This window comes from Trichosurus vulpecula, chromosome 2, assembly GCF_011100635.1.
Source record: "Trichosurus vulpecula isolate mTriVul1 chromosome 2, mTriVul1.pri, whole genome shotgun sequence".
NCBI lineage: Eukaryota > Metazoa > Chordata > Mammalia > Diprotodontia > Phalangeridae > Trichosurus > Trichosurus vulpecula.
This window is the reverse complement of record NC_050574.1, coordinates 61,499,695-61,522,689: the sequence shown is the minus strand read 5'-3', so window position 1 is coordinate 61,522,689 and position 22,995 is coordinate 61,499,695. Positions and strand designations below refer to the sequence as shown.

At 49.3% G+C, this 22,995-nt stretch overlaps 1 protein-coding gene across 1 annotated transcript; it reads right to left on the bottom strand.

Annotated features, from left to right (window-relative positions):
* Window positions 1–734: 734 nt before the first annotated feature.
* NUDC (nuclear distribution C, dynein complex regulator) lies at window positions 735–13,361 on the bottom strand. Its single transcript, XM_036742511.1, has 9 exons — window positions 13,099–13,361; window positions 11,782–11,859; window positions 3,369–3,572; window positions 3,198–3,278; window positions 2,174–2,293; window positions 1,897–2,091; window positions 1,513–1,596; window positions 1,297–1,415; window positions 735–1,040 (listed from the first exon to the last, which is right to left on the bottom strand). The coding sequence occupies exons 1-9, from the start codon at window positions 13,177–13,179 to the stop codon at window positions 989–991; spliced, it is 1,014 nt and encodes a 337-aa protein (XP_036598406.1). The 5' UTR covers window positions 13,180–13,361; the 3' UTR covers window positions 735–988.
* Between the last annotated feature and the right edge of the window lie 9,634 nt (window positions 13,362–22,995).

Genomic DNA, 22,995 nt, shown 5'->3' with positions numbered 1-22,995 from the left:
TGCCCACTTCCAATGCTGCCCAGGGGTGGGAGAAAGCTCTCCTAGGAGCCAGGGATTAGTTTTTTTTCAGATGGATGTTTACTGTCTAGGCAGGGTAGTCACCTGAAGGAAACACCTGTTCCAATGGCCTTGGGGAGGCCTGGTCAGCACTACCAAGGTCTGGGATGAAAGACCTGACCCACGCCCCTGACACATGCCTTGTTCAGGGCAGAAAAATGAAGGGACTTGGAGCAAGTTATTGGTAAGAAATATCACAGTCAGGACAAGAACCTCCCAACAGACAAGTAATGGGCTTGCATCCCCCAAGTGGCCCCCAAAGACAGCTTCAAAAAACAATCCTGGCTCTGGTAAACTTGGGCAAGTGTGTAACTTGAGGTCCCTAGAGTGACATTTCTAGTCCCAAGTGCCCTGCTGCAGCATCCCCAGAGCCCCATAGTCCAGGAGTGCTTGACAAACCAAGCAAGGCAGGCAGCTGTAGCCTCCCCACTCTAGCTGCCAGGGCATTGGCCCCAGATACCTCGGGCACAGCAAAAGACCTTGGCTCCCTGTAGGGGAACAAACAAGGGGCCTCAGAGCTGGACTTTACCCAGGGCCTAGGGGGCAGGGGCCTACCTCTGCCCAGACGAGCCTGGGCCAATGCAATTCAGTTGCAGGAAGGCCCAAAAAGTGGAGGAGGAGGGGTCCCACCTTTTGTCAGGGAGCACCTGGGAGGCATTAATGAAAAGACAAGGGACCAGGGTCAAACATTCCTTTACTTCTGTAACAGGCAGAGTGGGGATTACAAGCTTCTTTCTCCTCCCACCTTGGAGGCTCCAGGAACAGTCCTGGGAGTTGCCTTTGGGGCTGAAGGCCCACCCTGGGGCCAGGGGTCCTGTCCCATCCCTGCATTCCAATCCTTCCTCCAGGGGAGAAGGTGTCCAAAGAGGTCAGGCAAGGGGGAGGAGGGACATAGGATCCCAAGGGAAAGAAGGTTGGGGGTGCCAAGGTGCTAGTTGAATTTGGCTTTGGAAAAGTCCATTTCTGGATGCTGTTCCATAAACCTAGGGGAGAAAGAGAGAGAGACTGACTGATGACCTAGAAACAGCCCCAAAGAGGTTGGAAACCAAGGTGCCAACACCAGCACCCTTCCCAAGGGTGGGGTGGTACCTGCTAGTTATCCCAGGACTGGCCTTGCCCTGCAGACGGCCCTGAGTGTGTGGGGGCGCTATAAAGGCATAAAGATGGCGGGCAGCAGTGGCCTTGGCCCTGGGCCAGCACAGCCCTCCCCAGATGCCCGCCAGGGCCCCCGACACTCACTTTTTCAGAATCTCCTGCTTCTTCTGCTCCTCTGAGGTTGGCAGGCCCATGGATTTCTGCCGCTGGTCATACATCATCTTCTCCACCATACTTCGGGTCTCACTGTCGAGGTCGGACAGCTGGCAGAGGAGGCAGGCAAGGAGGATGAGTGCCCCCACTCTGAGCCACCCCAGACCCAATGCCAGCCCCGCCTGGATGCCCAGCTGCCTAGATCACCTTAGAATTCTCTGGGTTGATTTTCTTGGTGTTGATCTCAGGGTCGCTGGACACCAAGCGGCTCCACCACTCCATCTTGTTGATCTGGGAGGGCAGGGGGAGAAAGATGGGTTGTATACAGGAAGCTACTCTTGGGGTTAACACCCTGGAATCTCCCACATGACCAGGCCTAGCCCTGAGGGGTTTGAGGGGGATTCCTCTGCAATCGTTAGTCTCCTCACCCTCTGGACCTCCCCAAACATCCCTCTGCTTCTTCAGCCTCCCTAATCCCCCCAAACTACCCCCTGCCTCCTCAGCTTCCCTACAGCACCCCCAAACATCCCTTTGTTTCCTTGGCCTCCCTAATCCCCCACCATGGGTGACAGACAGGTGCCAAGGCCCCACCTTTTCCAGGTGCACTGTCACCACCTTCCCATCTTCGATGAGCCAGGAGCTCTCCTCCACCTTGACCTCATTGTAGAGCTCACCAGCAATGAGTGGGGCCTGCCCCTTCAGCCCCACCTGTAGATGCCGCCGCTGAATGTCCACAACCACATCCTTGCCCTTCAGCCGGAAGCTCACGGGGAAGGGCACGGCCAGCTGAGGAGGCAACATGACAGGAGGTGAGGCCTCTTTGCTGCAAAGGGCCCTCCTCCACATGCCCATCTCCCTGACCACTCACATCCAACTCGGACAGGGTCTGTGTCCACCGGTAGTGGGGGAGGTCGGCTCCATTACCAGCGTTAGGTCTCAGTTTCCCTTTGTCCTTTTCATCTTCCTCCTCCTCTTCATCATCAGCCTCCTGCTCAGAACCAGAGGTCAGGCTCCTGGCTCCCCTGCCCACCTCCCCCTCCCACCCCGTGGGAAGCCCTCAGGGAAAGAGCCAGCCTGGTCTGTGCGATGCCACAGGGCTGGAGAAGAACAAAAAACACCACAATCTGGGCCTTGCAGGGCAGACAAATCCAGAACTGGGCGTGTCCAGAAGACGGAGCTCAAAGACTGCCAGTACCGCATTCACCTCCTTCATCAGGGACCGGTCATTTTGTCTGGAGCGTAGCTCCCTCCCCTGACGCAGACTGCTACCAGGCTAGCCTGAGGCATGGGAGGCCTGCCCTGGGATTCTGGAAGGCCCTGCCTCGTGATGCCACCTCAGCCTCCATACTTCCTGGAGGTCATCGCTAGTGGACAGGGACTGCTTGGCAGCCTACCTTCACACAGGAAAGGCCTACTAGGACAGGATTACCTTCCAGTGGTTCAGGATACAGAAACTTCTGGGGGCAGTCAACCTTCTCAAAAACCCTGAGAGGTGTGCCCAGGGTCCCACCCAGCAGGGATCATAGGGAGGACCTGAACCCAGCTCTCCATCCACTATGCCAGCTGCCTCCCACAGGATATGCTTATTGTTTTAAAAGTGCCTTTAAATCAACTATATTCATTTGGTCATGACAGACCTGGGAAATACATAGGGTAGGAATTATCCCCATTTTACAGATGAGAAAATTAAGGCCTTAACAGAGAAAATAACCTGCCTAATCTATTTCTGGCAAAGCGGAACTAGAAATCTAGAATGGCCCAGGTCTGGCTTTTTCCAGTGCATTAGAAAAGCCAGCAAAGGGGGCAGCATGAGAGAAATAAACCAATAATTAAGTCCTTGGGGGAAGAGGTAGTGAACACACTGGCCATTGGTGCCCCGCCTGATTCTTCACCTGTTTCACAGCAGAGTTGGAGGAGCTGTTCAAAGGCTGAGCTGGTCCGTCTCCCTTCTGATTGTTTTCCTCGCCCTTCCTCTATGGTAAAAAACAAACACAGTGTGCCCGGGTGCCCTGGCCTGGCTGCCCAAGCAGGCCATGCCCTGAGGCCCTGGGCCCTGGCCTCACCCGGTCAATCTCCAGCTGGAGTCTCTCCGCCTCCTCGTCCGTCAGCTCCTTGATCTGGGGCCCAGAGGCCTCCTGCTGGGTCTCTCTCGCCAGGCGAGCTGCTCGCTCAGCCTTTTCTCGCCGCTCGGCTTCCTGCCTCGCCTGCTTCTCTCGACGGCCCTTCTGGGCCAACTGATTGTGATGGCGGAATGTCTCATTGATGAGCTGGAGGAGAAGACATAGAGGCTGAGATGGGAGAGACATGAGCTTTCCCCCTCCTCTGCATCCGCTTGCATCACTGCCCTGGGACCTTGGGATAAGCCAGCCCAATCCTGTCTACCCTCCAAGGCTCAGCTCAAATTCCAGAAAGCCTCCCCTGCTCATCCCAGCCCTCAGCCATCCTGTACAGGATAGAGTCTAAAACATATAATCTAATAACATGGAATGTCAGGGCTGAGAGGACCCTTAAACACAGAATGTCAGAGCTGGGAGGACCTTTAGAACACAGGATGTCAGAGCTGGAAGGACCCTTAGAACACAGGATGTCAGAGCTGGGAGGGCCCTTAGAACACAGGATGTCAGAGCTGGGAGGGGCCTTAGAACACAGGATGTCAGAGCTGGGAGGGGCCTTAGAACACAGGATGTCAGGGCTGGGAGGACCCTTAGAACACAGAATATCAGAGCTGGGAAGACCCTTAGAACACTTAGAACACAGGATGTCAGAACTCACCCAAGTCCAACCCCTTTGTTTTACAAATGAAGTGATTTCATGATGAAGTTGGGGTTTGAGAAGGTTGCTCTTCCCACCACCTTTCCTTCCTATTCTCCCTCTTAACATGAGGAAGTTTTAACAACCCTATTAGGTCAGAGAAGAAACCTTGTCCCATATCTAATAACGGCCACAAGGGAATTGTTCCCTTCTACAGAAAGAGTGAGACAGAGGCCGAAAGAGCAGGCTGTCCCTAATCAGACACAAATGGTGGAGCTTCTGGCTCGGAGCCAGCCCCTTGGTACTCTGAGCCCCATGATGCAGTTCTCCTATGGAGCTCCCATTTCTAATGGCTTCTGAGGATGGAGAATCCCATAGGATCACAACCATGTTGGGGGCCTTGGTGAGAAGGCTTCGTGTAAGGGATACCAAGGTGACTCCAGAGAAGTCTTGGGCAAACAGCCCAAAGGTTAGGGTCAACCTCCCGAAGCCCAAGCCTAGCGTACTGCCAGCTCCTAACCTCCAGATCAGCACACCCCATGGGTTTTCTTGAAAACCCTCCCTCTCTGGCTGAAAGGAGGGATCAGAGAGGACTCCTCCTCTGCTTCCAAGACAAAGGACTCCTGCTTGGGATTCCATTCCTTGGACAGCGAAAGGGGCTGCCCTTTCTTCTGCCACCCCAGAAATGGCAAAGCTAAAAGACTCGGCTTTCTTCGAATCACTGCCTGTTACGATGAGATGGAGAAAGTAACAACCGTGGCTGCACCGACAAGGGCTTGGCGGCAGCAGATGTGGGTCAAGGCCCAGCTCAGCCACTAAGTGGCCACATAACCTCAGCTAAACAACTTCCCCTTTCTGGGCCTCACTTTGCCGTAGTTCTAAGGTTCCATCTGTCTCTTCTACCACCCAGCTCTGTCAGACTCAGTGCTAAGTAAGGCCCTGTCCAGCTCCAGAGCGCTACTTCAAAGCACCTTCCAACCAAATTCAACAGACAAACACCTCCCATGCAAAGCACTGGTTTTCCTAGATGCCCCATAAGCCCTTTGTAACCCACTTTGTACCCACCTTTTAAAGGCAAAGACTGCCCCCACACCTAAGATGTCTTTGAGGTCATTTTACACTTTGCAACCCCGTTTTACTGAAAAGGACACCGAGGGCTCGAGCTTGCCCACGGTCAGCTGGGATCCAAAGCCATCGATCTTTCCACTGTCCTCTGTAGCCTCGGTTTTGACTCCAGCTGTGATGTTCTGTGCATCTACAGCTAGGAGATGGTCCCTGTGGCCCAGGCAGGGCAGGGTCAGCCCCTACCTCTCACCCTGCACTGTTCTCCTGGGTGTTCTCCTCGACAGAGATAGCCTAACATCTGGGATCTGGGGCTTCCAGGCTCCATGGCAAGGGGTGGCAGCAACCTCTCAATGATGGTCAGTAAACAGTGGGGGGAGTGGAGGGGGATATGTGCCTGCTACAGAGCAGTAAGCCAGTCACCAAGGATCCCCCTGCCCAGGTGGCTCAGCCCCACAGTCTGGAGCTTGGCCTAAGTCTCTTCCATGATCTACACCCCATCCCTAGTGGAGAGGGACTGCTCGCCTTACCCTCTCGACCCCTCCAGCAGGTGGGCCAAACAGCCACTGGACCTCGGCTGGGCAGCCCTCTCAAGCTGATCCAGGCTCATGCCACAGGCCTGATGCTGGCAGCAAGGACAGGTGGAACAGATCCAAGTCTCCCCTTTGCTGACATGTTTGAAACCTGGGGCCCAGGAATGAGGAGGGATGTCAAGAGGGCTGCTATTCTCCCACACCCACACAGCAGCCTGGGAGATATGGGAGGTGGGGGTGTGGCCACAAGGTATGGCTTTGGGCCCTGCCTGGAATAACCAGGCCCTGGGGCTTCCAAGGAGAGCAAGGGATGCTTCCAAGCATCCTCGTGGCTCTGGCACGCCCCTGGCTGAGGCATCCCCTGGGCGGCCAACAACCCAGGACACATCCAATAGTCTAGAATGGGGAAGAGGGACTAGGACAAGGCCCATGATCTGTCTCTTGACTGAGTGGGATGTTGTCTGGGAAGCAGAATGGAGACAGGTAAGGACTAGGGAGCCTTGAGCAAAACAAAGGGAGTAAGTCAGAAAAAAGGTATGAGCTCCATGACACCCAACTATTAGGGAGGAGGGCGGCTGCCACCATCACCACAGCCTCTCAGAGTTGGAAGGGACCTAAAAAGCCATCCCATCCCTGAGTAAGAATCTGCAACCAGCCTTTGTCTGAGGGAGACCACTATTCCCACCCCCCAGCCTACTACTCCACTTCTGACCACAGCTGGGGGTGGGAGTTTCTTCCATTCAGACACCTGGGGCTCGTTCTTCTATCCCCACCCCTCCCCCAGGTGTCCCCTTTTCCAGGCTCACCATCCTTAGCTCCTTCACCCGATCTAGCTCATCAGAGTCCTGATGATGTGGCTACACCAGGGTAGGAATCTGTGCATCTCTTACCTTCCTGCCCTGCCTGGCCTGGCCTCTAGATGGCTTCTAATACAGCCTGAGGCTACAGTCACTTTTCTGGCTGCTTTCTAATATTACTGACTCACACTAAGCTGGCAGGCCAACCCCACGCCGGACCTTTTTTCAGATGAATCCTTTCCTCCCCCCTGGACTTCAAAAGTTGATTTTCTTGACTGGTCTAAGGCTTTATATTCATCCCGATTCTATCTGATCTTATCTGATTCTGACTGCCAGTTTGGAGACTGGGCTTTTGCTTGTCCCCCCACCTTTGGGTCATTTGTAAATGGGCTAACTACTGCACTAAACCTCTATCCAACAATTAAAAAAAACTGTTAAAAGCTGCCCAGTGACAGGCCCAGAACCCTGAGGCAGTCAGAAGAAGGAATTCCCTCCAGTCAGAAGTAGAGAAGAAGCAGAGCACTGAGGCAGAGCTCCCAGTTAGCTTCTGGCCCTGAGTTTCCCTGGCACTTCTGCCACAACTCTGAGCAGGTTAATCCCCACTATTCTCCATATCTGATCAATGGGGGGCAGGGGGGGGCAGACAGGACTTGAGCAGCTCAGTCCATCACTGGCCAAAGAGGTCAAAGCGCTAAGTAGCAGAACTAGGACTCAAAGCCAAACTTTCCTGGTCTAACAGTTGCAGCCCCCCCAAGGAATGGCGCAGACTCAGGGACTGTCTGCTCTGGCCTGAATCCTCCCCTTGGAAGCTCTGCCCAGCAGCCAGGCTTCAGCTATAGGCCTCACAGAGAACTCTGGGCCAGGGGGTTTGAGGTGGCAGCACAGGGGCACAGAAAAGGCCAACCTCAAGAAGGTGACCCTTAATGAAGGCCACAGGTCCCTTCAACCCATCTGCTAATTTGGCCAACATCACTGGCAAGAAGAGGGCTATTTCTCAGCCTCATGAGGTGAGGAGGGCCAAGGCCTCTATTTCAAGCAAGGCCTAGCCAGAAAACTAAAAACCAGAACCCAAACGAAACAAACTCATGGTGCCAGGATGGAATCCCTCGGGGACCTTGGCACTTGCCTATCAGAATTTGTCTAGCCCCACCTTGGAGGGCTGAGCATGGCAATGCCCAGTGGCAACCAAGCCTTGTGCGGTTTCAGAGTCCAGCTGGTGCTTTTCCTGTATCAGCTCACATTTAACTTCATGACAACCCTGGGAGGGGGGTGCTACCACTATTATCACCATCTTAGAGATGAGGAAATAGGGAATCAGAGTGGGAAGGTGATTCTGTCAACACCAGGGACTAAGGGAGGGCAGCAAATCCATTCCTCAAAGTCACACTAAACAGAGGGAACAAAATGGAGACAGACCCATGTTCCAAAACGACGAAATGCTTCCAACAAGGCTGAAAATCCACACATTTTGAAACTGCCTGAAAGAAGAGGCTGGAAACAAGAGCTGTGCTCACCAGAATACTGAATGCAGGGGAGGGCGTGTTCACATGCCACATTCTGATGACAACAAAGCAATGACCAACACAAGGAATTCACAGATCCATACAACCTGATGCAGACCCAAGTGAACAGAGCCAGAAGAGATGTGAGAACCAGAGTAACAGAAGGAGCTGCTGAGCCCCGAAGTGTCCGGCAGGGATAGTCAGCAAAGGGAAAGATGAGGAAGGAAATGATGGTGAGGCACAAAAACCTTAGACTTGGCTACCAACATAGCAGAACATGAGGACTTGGTCTTGAACCAATACTCTTCTGGACACTGTTTTCAGGACCGTGTTTTATATCTAAGATTTGTGTCTAAGTTACATTTAACTAAGGGAAAACAGGATATTCATGATGCCAGAGCTAAAAGATACCGTACAAAGCATACCCATCGACACAAAGAAGGGCCAGAGCTACCCAAGGCCAAACCCCTCATCTCACACAGAAGAAATCTGAAGCCCAGAAGACAGAGGTGACTTGCCCAAGGTCACCCAGTGAAGAGGGAAAGCTGGAAAGAGAACCCCGTGTCCTTCCCACAACAACCCACAGCCCGCTGGCTTGGCCACATCAAAGTGAGCTGTGGAATACCCAACATCGCTGCTCATGGACGGGGGGACGTGGCCAATTTCGTTTGGGAAAGGGGGCCTCTGTCACTAGTGACCACAGCATCTACACTGGGGCCTGGCGTGCTGATGGGTGACTGGCCCAGTATCTCAGCACCTTGATCACCTGGTCCCTTACAATGGAGCCATTCCTCAGATCCCAAGATGCCTTTGGTTTCAGACAGGATCCCAGGATCCCAGATTTCATGCTGAAGGGACCTTAGAGGTCATCAGCTCCAACCTTCTCAATTCACAGATTTCACAGAAACTCAGGCCAAGGGAAGGAAAAGGACTTGTGTGACTCCAAGATTCTTCTCACTCATTCGCAGGCTTTCCTGGTCAGGTATTAGTGAGGCACCTGGGCTAAGGAGTAGGGGTGGGGGGTGGGGGTTGAGAATTAAGACTGAAAGTCAGGAGATTAGGCAGAATCAGCAAAGCAATCTTTAAATAACTGTAGAAATGAAGAAGTCAATAAAAGTGATGTTAATTTACAGCTTTTTTGGGAGCTAAGTACTAACATTATCTTCACATGACATACTGGAAAACGTGAAGCCATCTGCTGAGAGCTCCCTCTTATCCAGTCTTCCTCTCACATCAGTCAGATGCCTTTTGCCACGATCTCACAGAATTAGGGGACCCTTCTTCTTGCCAAGGCAGGGCCTACTACGTACACAAGTGACCCCATTCATTCCCGTCTCCTCCAGCAGACTGGCCTTACTTTCCACGAATCTTCAATCTCACTCTTCCTGTCTTACTGGCCACTTCTTTCCTCCAAAACCCTCATGTAAGGTGCCCATGCTCATCCTGGTTGTCAGCCTCTCCCTCCTCCCTTTTACGGCTGACCCAGAGAGGTCCATGAGGTCTTCCCGTATCCTTCCGGCTCATGCTCTTAACTCTTTGCAACCCCCATCCTTCCTAAACTGCCTGCTCCAACATTCCCAATGATCTCTTGTCAAATCCAGTGGCCTTTTCTCAATCCTCATCCTTTCTGACTTCTCTTCAGCCTTTGAAACTGCTGCTCACCCACTTCTTGGTAATCTCTCTAGGCTTTTGTGGCCCAGCTCTTTCCTACTTCTTCTCCTACCTACCTACTCCTTCTCAGTTTCCTTAGGTGTTATCTTCATCTAGGACAGGCCTGTGAACCTTGGGCATCCCTTAGGGTTCTGTCCCAGACCCTCTTCTCTTCTTCCATACTGCTTCCCTTGGTGATTGCACCACCATGGATCTAATTATCATCTCTGTGATAATGATTCTCAAATTTAATTAACCTTTGACCTTTCTGTTGACCTTCAGACTCACATTTCCAACTGCCTATTGGACATTTCAAACTGGACATCCCCTAGGTATCTTCCTCCAAAGCCCTCTCTTCTTTTTGACTTTCCTATTACTATCAAGGGTACCGCCATCCTCCCAGTTACCCAGCCTCCCCACCTTGGAGTCATCTTCAAATCCTCCCACCTTCCCAGATCCAATCTGTTGCCAAGGCCTGATTCTCCCTTTATAAGATCTCTCAAATATATCCCCTTCTCTGATGCTGTCACCACCTTGGGGCAGGCCCTCATTTAGACTACTCCAATACTCTGCCCCTAGTCTCTTCCCATTCCAGTTCATCCTCCACTAAGTCATCAAAGGGATCTTCCTAAAGCCCAGGTCTCTTGCCCTCCCTGCCCCCACACACGGAGCACACCCTCTCTCCTTCCCCAACATACATTTCAATCAGCTCCAATGACTCACTTCTAAGATCAAATATAAAGTTCTCTTGTTTGCCCTCCCCAACTTCCCCTCCACCCCCTGTACTCTATGACCCACTGACCCGAGTCATTTTCACTGGCTGTCCCGTGTTTACAGTTTCTTCCCTTCTCTTGGGTGTCCTGGCTTCCTTCCAGGCCAAGCTGCAAGAAGCCTCTCCCCCTGGCCCCCACATGCTCGGCCTTTCTCTCCAGCATTATCTTCCAAGTATTTTGTATCCATTGTTGTTTGCATGTTGCCCCCAACCCTACCCCTCAATAGAAGGGGACCTCCAAGGCAGGAGCTGTGTCTGGTCTTTCTGTGTATCTCCAGCTCAGCGAACCCAGCACATAGTTGGCAATGAATAAATGCTTGTTGACTTAACTTGACAAATATGAGAAGACAATTACTTAAAACTGGAACATTTACAGCTAGACTTCTATCCTATACACACTGCAGGACAGCAGGCACGAAGGGATGCCTCTTCAGGAAGCTGCTGGAATGCCTCAGACCTGGCCCATACTTTCCCACCTCCACACTTTTGTTTTCCTACCTGTGAATCCACCATGCATTCTTTCTCATCATCACAGCACCTTGGGAATTAGTTAACTCTGTTGGTGTTCACCCCTCACCTGTCCAGAGGGATCTATGAAGTCTCGCACTAGGTTTTCTCTAAAACTGCATCTTCCCAAGTGCCCACAACAATAAATGCTCTTAGCTCCTTACTACTTGTGTGGCCTTAGGCAATTCATGATCTTTTCCCTGGGTCTCAGCTTCCTCATCTGTAACGTGAAGAGGCTGGCCTAGATGGTATCTAAGACCCTCTCCCAAGGAATCATAGGAGACAGTGTGGTCTAGTGGGAAGAACCCTGGATGTGGGCCCAGAGGGGCTGGGTTTTAAGGCCAGCTCTGCTAACTTCCCAGGTGGACTGGTATGCACCGAAGTGAGCCCAGGGTTTGCAGGCAGATCTGATCCAGTGAAATACTAGTCCTGCCATTTACCACCTTGAGCAAGTCCCTTTATTTCTCTGGGCCTGTTTCCTCACCTGTAAAATAAGGAGGTTAGAACAGATGACCTCTAAGGGACCTTCCACTTCTACATCTATGATGCTAGGAAAGCTCATTCTAAAATGACAAAAACCAAGAAATGAATGTAAAATGACTGCCACCGCTGCTGCCATCACCACTACTGGGAGTCAAAAGGCCTTTTGGGGTCTCCACAGACCTCAATCTTACTGCTTTGCACTGTGTGATCCTGGGTCCTGTATAAAGTTCTCATGGTTGGTCATGTGGGCTCTGGCCAGAAAAGGAATGGCTATGCTACCCTCAATGTCTCACTAAGTACTTGTGGCAATGGAGAGAAAGTTCGCAAAATGAACAACTTCCCAAACAAAAGGGGAGCCCCGGTGCACTGGAGGTACTGAAGCAAGGACACAACAGAGGAGCCAAAGGCTGACGCCTCACCTTCTCGGCCATCCCCTCCTCGCCGCCAATGAAGAAGTCTGTTTTTCGTCGCAGGAAGCTGAAGAAGGTATTGACAAGCTGGAAGGCAGAGAGAGAGAGCAAGAGCTGAGGATACAGGCTAAGTAACTAGGATTCTTCTAAATGTTTTTTACTACTTGTCTAACAGACTTGTTCAATTTTTCAACCTGCCCTGAGCAGCCTAAGGCCCATCTAGGATACGGTCCTCCCTCCTTCTTCTGAGCCTCAAGGAAGCCTTTTTCCAGGCCTGAATCCAGATATAGTCACTACCCAGGCCCTCCACAACCAACCCTCTCCTCCAACATAAGCTTTGTGTAGCTGGATGGTTATGTTTTAGAATGCTGTTTGTGTATTCTGTCCCCCATGGCCACAAAAGCAGGTTCCCCTTTAGGTCACCCCTCTTTAGAGAGAGGACCATCCCTTCCCCTACCCCAAAATGAGAACAAAAACCTAACTGCTGCCTTAGCCTAGTTGTCTATGAAAGGGTGGAGGGCATGGGAAAAGTAAGACCGGCTGGACGATGGCTGTGAGAGGGTTGGCCGCAGCCAGAAGAGGAGGCTGCAGACAGGACTGGGGGAAGGGAAAGGGGGGACGCAGGGGGCAGTAAAAGACCTGGGGGACAGTTTGGAGGAATGGAGTAAGTAGGGAAAACATGGGGAATAATGAAGGGACCGGAGAAATAGAATGGAGGGAAATCCCGAGAGAGGACTGGAGGTGGTTGAAGGTGTCGGCATGAAGACCTAGAGAGCAGTAAGAGGGAAGACCTGGAAGGGAGTCAGGATGGGGGAGGGAGATCCGGGAATGAGGGAAGGAAGAGAGCTGAACATCAGGATAAAGAATAGATAACGGAGGAGAATTCTGGAAAATATTAGGAGAGTGAAAATGAAGATCAGGATGGTGAAGGGGAGGGGGCATGAGGCAGGATGGCGGGGGGGGGGGGGCGGGAGGATCAGGAGATAAGGAAGGGGTCGGGGGGTGGAGATCTGGACATCAAAATGGGAGGGGGGAACTCTGGAGACCAGGATTAGGAGAGAGGAGATCTGGAGACAGGGATGGGGGGCAGAAGAAATCTGGGGATTGGGATGGGACCCGGAGAACAGGATGGGGTGAAAGGGCAGAGGATGTAGAAGGGTGCGAAGGGGGAGATCTGGGGGCCAGGATAAGAGGAAATGGGATTAAGGGTGGGGGGGGCGCGGTGAAGAGGAGGAGGAGCTGGGGCACGGGGGCCCCGACCGCCGCGAGCAGCTCTGGCACGTGGGGGTCGGCCGGTCCCTCTCTCTCCCGCCGCGGCCCCGTTACCTCCTGCACGCCGCCCTCGTGCTGCTGGGCCATAGCCAGCAACATGCCGTCAAAGCGCTCCTCTTCCTGCTCCCCGCCCATCTCGCCGGCTCCTAGGCTCAGCGAATCGCTCTGATCCCGGTACCGGCCCCACTCCCACTCCCGGGGCCGCTCCAACGGTTCCCTGCGGCCACCTCCGTCTGCGCCTTCCTTCCGCAGTCGAACCGGAAGCGCGGCCACCGTCGCGCAGCCTCAGACTCACTGAGCTCAGGGTTCCCCAACCCGCCTCGCCTCCCTCAGCCAATAACTGCGCGAGAAGCTGGCCTCTCCGCCCGACGATTGGCTATCCTTGCGACCAATTGGCGAGAGCATCCGGGGGCGAGGGGAGGCGCTGAATCAGACCGGTTGTTTGGCTGTGTTGCTATGGTTACCAGGTGCCCTCGAGCTTTCCAGAAAACTCTAGGCCTAACTCTACGCACGGGAGTCAAGGGTTAGGCGATAGAAGGGTTGGCCTTTCCTCCTGCCATTCTCTCAGGACAGTACCCACCAGTGAAGTCCCAAGCTTCTAAATTCAGGGCTCTTGTGCTTAGAGAAAGTCAAATCTGGTTCCAGTGTTATTCCCCAACTGCAGCCATTCATTCACGGGCATCCATTCATGAAATATCAGACAGAATATAAACCTGGAGCAAAGAGAAACCTGAGTTTGAAGCCAGCCTTAGACATTTTTTTTTTGTCATTCAACTAGCATTTGTCAAACATTATCTTTCAGGAACCCTTTGCAAACCACTGGAAATGATTGCTTTGCAAATGACTGTGGAAATGTAAACCACTAAAAATAAAATAGACCCTGACCTCAAGAAGTTTGTACTCCCTTAGGGGAAAAAAAATACAGCACGGATAAATAAGAAAATAAAAATGTGCGCAAAAATCATAAAATAAAAATGTTCGAGAGAAGCAAAGTCTTAACCAGTGCTTTAAATATTCCTTCATTCCCCTGCCACCAAAGACCCGCATTTGATAGATGTTGTGAAGGAGAGAGGAAGTGCAGCTAAAACCAAGGCCCCTTAGAGGACAGCAAATGCCTTTAGTGGATATGTCACCTAATTTTCCTTCCATCCATAAAATCAGTGCTCCTGATTTTATTATCAGTAGAGGACCTTGCCTCCTACTTTTCTGAGAAAACAGAGGCCATCTGTCATTAGTTCCCCTTATCTCAAAAATCGTTGACATCATGCCCCACCCCCTCCTCCTTTGTTCCAGTCTGTGATGAAGAGGTGGCCCTATTTTGTCAAGCACAAGCCCTCAACTTGTTCCCTTATCCCACTTCCTCATGGATCTTGCCTTTTTAGTCATTCTCTTTCTCTCCCTCTCTCCCTCTCTCCCTCTCTCTCACTCTCTCTCTCTCTCTCTCTCTCTCTCTCTCTCTCTCTCTCTCCCTCATATCTTTGTGTGTCTACAGGCTCCTTTCCTGCTGCCTGCAAACATACTTTAAGGATGGTCCCTCTCATCTCTGACAAGCTTTCATCTTGCTTTGCCATCTCCTCAACCATCATCCTATATTTTTCCTTCCATTTATGAGCAAACTTAAAGATAAGGTGGTCCATACCCCTCACTCACTTGCTCAGATTCTGCTCACTTCTTAACCCAATGAATTCTGATTTCTAATTAGGCTCAAACTGCCCTTTGCAAAGTAAGTTATTGGGGATCTCTTTGTAACTCTTGGCTCAAAGGGTCATTTGCATGGAATCATCTTCATTGGTGAGATTGATTGCTCAGTCAGATAATTAAGGTTTCTGGCTCCTCTACACACCAGTTTCTTCCCAGAATCTTTCTCTCCTTTCAGAAACCTGTTTCTTCCCAGAATCTTTCTCTCCTTTCAGAAACCTGACTAGAATTTGGCACCATGTGTCTTTTCTCTTGACGATACAAGCAAGAAGACCAGTATCTCTCTTCTCTCAAACTCTCACCAACTCTGCTCCTCATGGTCTTCATGGTCCTCAAGCATGACAAGCCCCAAGAAATCAATCTCCACCCATGGAGAGAGTCTCCTGCAAATAGCTCTTTGAACCAAAAATTGCTAATTGCTAAATCCTGTGGCCCCATCTCGGTCTCCATCCTTCTTGATCTCTCAGTAGCTTTTGAGCTTATTTACCATCCCAATTCTTGGATACTCTCTTTTCCTTTGACTTATATGAGACTGCTGTCACTGGGTTATGAAACCTACCCTTAAGGAAGCATCAAGGAGTAGCTCCAAGCCAGTCAGTTTATCTTGGGATAGTCCCAGTCACTGAGACCTATACAGGGGTCATCTTTTGTCCTCTTAACAATATGTGTAAATTTGGAACTATGCCCAAAGGGCTATAAAAATGCGCATACACTTTGACCCAGCAATACCACTTCCAGGGCTGTATCCCAAAGAGATCATAAAAATGGGAAAAGGACCCACATGTACAAAAATATTTATAGCAGCTCTTTTTGTGGTGGCAAAGAATTGAAAATCAAAACCCATCAATTGGGGAATGGATGAACAAGTTGTGGTATATGAATGTAATGAAATACTATTGTGCTATAAGAAATGAGGAGCAGGTGGACTTCAGAAAAACCTGGAAAGACTTATATGCTCTGATGCCGAGTGAGGGGAGCAGAACCAGGAGAACATTATACGTGATTACAGACACACAGTATCTATAAGGACAAATTTTGATAGACTTGCCTCTTCTCAGCAACGCAAGCTTCTAAGACAGCTCCAAAAGACTTCGTCCAGAGAAAGAATTATGGAGTCTGAATGCAGATTGAAGCAAACTATTTGCTCTCTCTCTGTTTTTTTCCTATTTTTTCTTTTTTGGTTTTACTTCTTCTTTCTCATGGTTCATTCCATTGGTTATAATTCTTCTTTACAACTTGACTATTGTGAAAATATGTTTAATTGTGAAGATATATGTAGAACCTATATCAGACTACATGCCATCTTGTGGCAGGGGGAGGAGGGAGGAGAAAGGGGGAGAAAATCTGGAGCTCAAAAACTTGTGGAACTGAGTGTTGTAAACTAAAAATAAATTTTAAAAAAATAAGGGTCATTTTTTCATATCCCCAGGCTATTGTTGTTTGTTGTTAGTTTATTCTTCACTTTCCAAGAGGACCAATAACATCACAGGGTGATGTCTTGACTTGCTCATGAATTGGATTTAAGTGAAGCAGAACTACACAAAGTCATCAGCCTTACTCTTCCTTCCAGAGTCATCAAAGTCCAGTGGCAAGACAAAAGTCAAGACAACTGCCTATGTCCCAAGATGCAGTGGGTGACCTTGTCATCTTCCATGTCTGACCATGCTCTAATAGTTGAACAGCACCTACTTCAGCCACCTTCATGGCTGTTGGAACAAATTGTTCTCATCCACCTATTCTATTGAGGAGGAAGTCTTCGCATGCTTGGGGTAGACACCCCTGAACTCACTTATGGGTTTGAGGCCTGTTGGTTACCCTTAACTTGCATTAGCTCATCTGCCAGACAGTTTACTGGGTATGGCTGCTATTCATGGTACAGCTTACTGGAGCCACAGGTGAGAGTTGGGTGACAGGGGGACACCAAAGGCAGATCAGTAGCTCTGAAAAGGGCTCAGCAGCCCTCATACCAGAGGTGCTGGTCCTCCCTGAACACCCCATAGGAAAAGATGAATGAGTGAATGAATGAATAAAATGTTTACTAAGTGCCTACTGTGTGTAAACCATTGGTGATACAAATGAAAAAAAGCAAGATGGCCCCTGCTTTCAAAGGAGCTCACATCCTAATGGATAAACAAAAGTTCTAAGTAAAATCCCATTGGTAAATTCACCACATTGATCAGAGACGAGGGCAACTAGAAGGCCTAAGCACTTTTACAGCATCATAAATCTAGAGTTAGAAGGGACCTCGGAGTTCGTCTATTCAAACTCTTTTTTTTTGATGAGGAAGCTGAGGCTTAGAGAAGTATGAAGTGATTTACCCAGATCAGCTAAGATGGAGTCCTCCACTTGGAAGCCTCTGGAAACCTGCTTCTGAGAGACAGAAGAACTGGTACCTTTGTGGACATTTTGCATTAACCTATCCCATAGTTGGGGCAGACTTGACCTTCAGAGTGGAGACAGAGCAGCAAATTCATATTATACTAAGGCTCCTAAGAGGATGATGTCTTGCCAGAACCATCCATCCATCTGGGCTGTCCTATAAGCGAGATAAGACTGTAAGTTCTCAGGATTTTTGTTTTTACCTTTTTCCCCTTTCAACTTATTTCCTGAGTGCAGGGGAAGGGAGAGGAGGGAGCTCTCCCCTCCACTCAAGGAGATGCCTTGGAGCAGAAGCTCATGGCAGTTGCATGGGCTTGTCCACAATTTTATGAGTGGACTTTCTCAGCAGCTGAGGCAGAAGCAGAGTGTCAAGAGTTCCTGCTGAAGTGGATGGTAGAGGCAAACATATTCTTGTCTATGTGGCCCAAGACTCGAGTTCATATAAAATATTTCTAGACCCCCAACCTTCCATATAAAGAAGAAGAGGCAGGAGCTTGACTGCCCAGGCAGAGGGATGGCCTTGTCCTTCCCCTACCCCAAATAAATTGCCTCCAGGATAAAGTCCACCCCTAGCAGAAGTGGCATCTTAATGTGTTTTGAAGGATCAGTAGGGTTTGGGCAGGCTGAAGGGAGAAGGAAGGCATGAAGATTTTCTCCAAAAGCCAGTTATTGGATGGGGGCTAATATTGTAATCCTGACGTTAGGTGAGAAGGACTAGGATGAAGGACCAGAAATGGATAAAACCGAAATATCACAAAGAAAGCCTGACAGGACCTGGTGACAGATCAAATGTGTTCAGTGAAGGAGAAGGAAGGGCCAAAGTAGATTCCCAGGCTTTCAACTTGAGTGACTGGGAAAATGAAGGCACCACTAGCAGCAATGTGGAGATGGGAGAGATGGCTTGGGAAGGCCTTGGTTCCCAGAATCTCCAGGCCAGGGGGGTGGTCTGAAGGATACCCTCCGATAGTAGGCCCTCATATTGGGTCCTCTTTCTGCAAGGGAATAGGAGAGGTCACAGGATCATAGGCCTAGATCTGGAAGGGACCCAAGAGCCCATCAGGTCTAATCCCTCCACTTCACAGATGAGGAAACTGAGGCAGAGAGAGGCTAAGTGACTTCACAGAATCATAAATCTAGAGCTGGAAGGAACCTCAGAGACCATCTACTCAAACCCACTCTTTCATCAGATGAAGAAACTGAAGTTTAGAGAACTGAAGAGAACTACCCAAAGTCACACGGGTATTAGCACGGGCAGAGCCAAGGATTCGAGTCAGGTCCTCTGACTCTCCATGCAGCACTCTTTAGGTAGTACGGTATAGTGGATAGAGTGTTATACTTGGCATTAGGAGAGCTAGGTTCTAAAACCCACCACAGAAACTTAGGAGCTACCTGATCAAGGGAAAAACTACTGAATCTTTTTCCACCTCAGTTTCCTCATCTGCAAAATGACTGAGTGGAGTCCATCAGTCACCAAGCATTTTTCAAGGGGTTACTATGGGCTAGGCACTGTGTGCTAACCCCACCCCCCCACCCTGGGGGACACAAAGGGAGGCAAAAACAATACATTTTAATGGAGGAGAAAACTCGTAAACAACTATGTACAAACAAGATATATACTGTGTAAATGGAAGGTATAAAGAGGCTTATAAAAGCAGAGATCACCCAGGCTTCTGGGGCCTGCAGCTCTGGGCCATCTGCTTGCTTGGGTGGTTTTCCCCAGGGACGTCTATATTTGAATTCCCTGCTCTGGTTCTCTGTCACTCTTTCCTTCCAAAATCCTCAACTCCACAATTACTGTAGAGAGCCAAATCTAACCCCAGCACCAAAGCCTGGGCTATCCTATCTCTGCTTTTATAGAGGGAGGAGAGAGATCAATTTCCTCTATGAACAAGAGTACTGCCTTTCTGATCCTACAGTTCAAATACCCTACCTTACTGATTGTGGTAACAGGCTGAAAGATGAAAGAGTCCGGGAGGTCATCTCCCTGAAAGCCTTCATTCATTCACCATATGCTTTATTAAACACCTGTTATATTTTAGGCACCGGAGCCGGGGGTGGGGGTCAGGGGGAGTACAAAGAAGACTAAGACGTGCCTCCGTCCCCAAGGAAATCAAAACCTAGTAGGGAAGATTAGAAAGGTACACAGATAAATATAATAAAAATTTTAATTTGATAAGTACAGAGCAGGAGTACAAAGTGCTAAGATTAGATGAGGGACCTTTTGATGTATGAGTTGGCCCACAGAACCCTTTGAAGGAGCATTTGGACCATTAGAAAAGCAGAGCTTGGACAAGAAATGGGAGAGGAAGTCTGCAACGTGGCTAGGGGAGGAGCAGTCCCAGCCAGCCAGCTTGAGAACCACACAATTCCCTGATATTCTCTGGATAGCCTAATTTTTAATCTGGTTTCACAAGTCGGCTTCCCTACTAGGAAAGGATATTTCCTCACTATAAATGATTAAACAGCCTTTCTGACTCTCTTTCTGGGAGCTGGGGCAGCGTGAGCCAAAAGCTGATTTTCCCTCTCTTACTTGCCCAGCTAAAACGAGCACAAATAATCCTGACCTTCCATGTTGGGGGACAAAGGCCTGGAGTAAGTAGGGTAACCATGCAGTTGCCTAAAACTCATTCCAAATTATCAGCCGACTCCATATCTATATGTCATGGAATCAAAAAAATCCCATCATTACAGTATTCATTTAACAAATATCCATTAGCTACCTACTATGGGCCAGGTAATGTGCTGTTTGCTGGGCATACAAGAACAAAGAAATGAAACAGTCCTTGCCCTCAGGGAGGTTACATGCTCTTGGGAAGAGACAACGTGAAAACAGATAAATGCCAAATATATACAAAGGAACACAAAGAGATAAGGGGGAAGTCCTGAGAACTGGGGGATCAAGAGAGGCCTTGTGTAGGAGGAGATGGCCAATCTTGTGTGGGAGAAAATGGCTGTCAACTGAGCTCTGCAGAACGCTGGAGCTTCTAAGCAGGAGAGGTAAGCAAGGAGTGCATTTTCAAGTATGGGAGAGATAGGAGATGGAATACTGTGGACTGGAAACATCAAGAAGGCAAGTGTGGCTGAATCCTAGAGAGAATGAAGGGGGGTGGGTAATGTGCCCTAACCTTGGAAATGGTCTCATGGAGCCATGTGGGGAAAGACTTCAAATTCCAAAGACAGGAGGGTTTGTTTTTGTTGCTGATGGTTCCTGTGTTGGGGCTTTTTGTTTGCTTTTCATTCTAGAGGCCGCAGGGAGCCATTGGAGAGTTCTGAGCGTGGAAGTGAGGTGAAAACACCCATGCTTTAGGAATTTCAATTTGTCGGCTATTGACGGATGGAGAATGGCTTGGAAAGTCCCACCCTGTGTTGCCCAGTCATTGCAATTGATCCATCTGGGGATACCATGCACACGAATGACTGGCTACTTTACAGGAAGGTGTTATCCTTGGTAATAGTAGCTAACATTTATGTGCAGCTTCCTACGTCCCAGGAGCTGCGCTAAGCACTTTACAATTATCATCTCATTTAATACTCACAACAACCCTGGGAAGCAGGTACAGTTATTATTTCCATTTTACAGATGAGGAAACTGAGGCAAGCTGAGGTTGAGTGGCTTGCCCAGGGTCACACAGCTAGTAAGTGTCTGAGGCTGGATTTGAACTTGGGTCTTCCTAACTCCAGACTCAGCGTTCTATCCATTATGCCAACTAGCTGCCCAAAGAAGAAAAAGCCAGCAATTGATTCTATACTGAATAGATGAATGGAAACAGGAAAACCCAGAGATGTCCACATGCGATAGGTCAAATTAGTGAGGTCAGAGACTCTGCGCTCACAGTTTTAGATCGCAAGGAGGAAGCCGTGAAGGATCTGAACAAGAATGACCCAGAAAGTATCAACATTAAAGGGGAAGGAAAAGGTTAGACTAACGGATGTTAAAATTTCATGGGGAATAGTGTTGGGGAGTTTTCACTTTTAAAAAAGGTTTTTTTAAAAAAGAGTTTTCATTTTCATTCCGAAAAGGGAGGCGCCAACCAGATGGTATATTTTAAAGAGATCAGGGGCAGAGGAACCAATGAAGCGAGGCCATGAATACAGCACCAGGTCTGGAGTCAAGAAGACCTCAGTTTAAATACAGCCTCAGACACTTAACTGCTGTATGACCTTCACCTAGTCACTTCACCTCCACCTGTCTCAGTTTCCTTATCTGTAAATGAGGATAATAATAGCGCCTTCCTCCCAGGGTTGTTATGAGGATCATAGAACTAATAGTTGTAAAGTGCTTAGCACAATGCCTTGGCACACAGTAAGTGCTATATAAACGCTAGCTACTGTTTATTATTACTACAAAAATATAGGCAAGAGCTGATGAGGACCTGAATTAGGATCCATGTTTCTGTGAGCAAAGGGAAGGGGACAAATGGTAGAGAGATTGTGGCTGCACTTGAGGACCTAGAGGGCCACAAGCTCCCCACCCCTGTTCTAGGATTTTATGAGATCACCAAGAGAGTACTTGAGGATCAAAGAGAAGCAAGCCCAGGACAAAGGCTAAGGGTGTATCCACAGGTAGGAAGTGGGACATGGATGATGATCCAGTAAAGGAGATTGGGAAGAAGTGACCAGCCAAGTAGGAAGAAAACCAAGAGAGAGCAGTATCCCCAAAAATGCAAAGAGCAGTGAATATCCAGGAGGGGAGGGTGGTCAGCAGTGTCAGATGGTGAAAAGAGGTCAAGAAGGAGGGTTGAGAAAAGAGGTCCTTGAGTTTGGTCATTAGAAGAACACTGTTAACTTTGGAGAGATCAGATTCAAATGAATCATTAAACTGGAAGGGCTGCTAAATGAGGGAGATGAGAAAAAGCGGAGGCGGTGAGTGGAGACGGCTTTTTCCTAGGAGTTTGACCATGAAAGCAAGGGCATAGGATAGGTAAAGGAAGGTATAGGATGACAGATAGCGTGAGGGGATAACTGGGTCAAGTGAAGGGTTTTTTAAGGATAGAAGAGAACTGGGAATGTTTGTAAGAAGTAGAGAAGGAACTAATAGATAAGGAAAGATGGAAGATGAGAGAGGAGAGAGAAGGGGGTTGATCATGGGAGGGGAGGGGATCCAGGGTACAAGCAGAGGGGATAGTCGTGGAGAGGAGAAAGGCTAGCTCTTCATTAGAGAATGGGCCAAAAGAGGAGGGAAGGAGAGACCTCAGAAGCAGGGAAGTTGGTAAGAGTGGGTTTGGGGAGGCAAAATGAATTCTGTTTTGGTCGTGTGGAGATCTAGGTGCTCATGGGGCCTCCAATTGTAAAATATTCAATGGGCAGTTAGTGTAGATGACTAGAGCTCAAAGACTGTGACTGACTTTTTAGATCTTTGTTGTTCACTCCTTTGAGTCGTGTTCAACTGTTTGTGATCCCATTTGGGGTTTTCTTGACAAAGATACTGGAGTGGTTTGCCATTTCCTTCTCCAGTTCATTTGACAGATGAGGAAACTGAGTTAAACAAGGTAAAGTGACCTGCCCATGGTCACACAGCTAGGAAGTGTCTGAGGCCAGATTTGAATTCAGGAAGACGATTCCTGACCTGATTCCAGGTCCAGTGTTCTATCCACTGTGCCAGTCAGCTGCAAAGCTGATTATGGCTGGCTTTTTAGATCTAGCAGTCATATATTGAGATAGTAGATGAATCTGTGAGATTTAATGAGATTACCAAGAACGAGCGTGGAGAGAGAAAAGCAGAGAGGTCCCTGGTCAGACCCTTTGAGGTCTGATTATCTAGCAAAGGAGACTGAAGAGTAGTCAGACAAACAGGAAGAGAACCAAGAAAGAGCAGCAGCATCAAAATCTCGAGAGGACAATATCCAGGAGGTGGGGGTTCAAAGGGACCTCAGA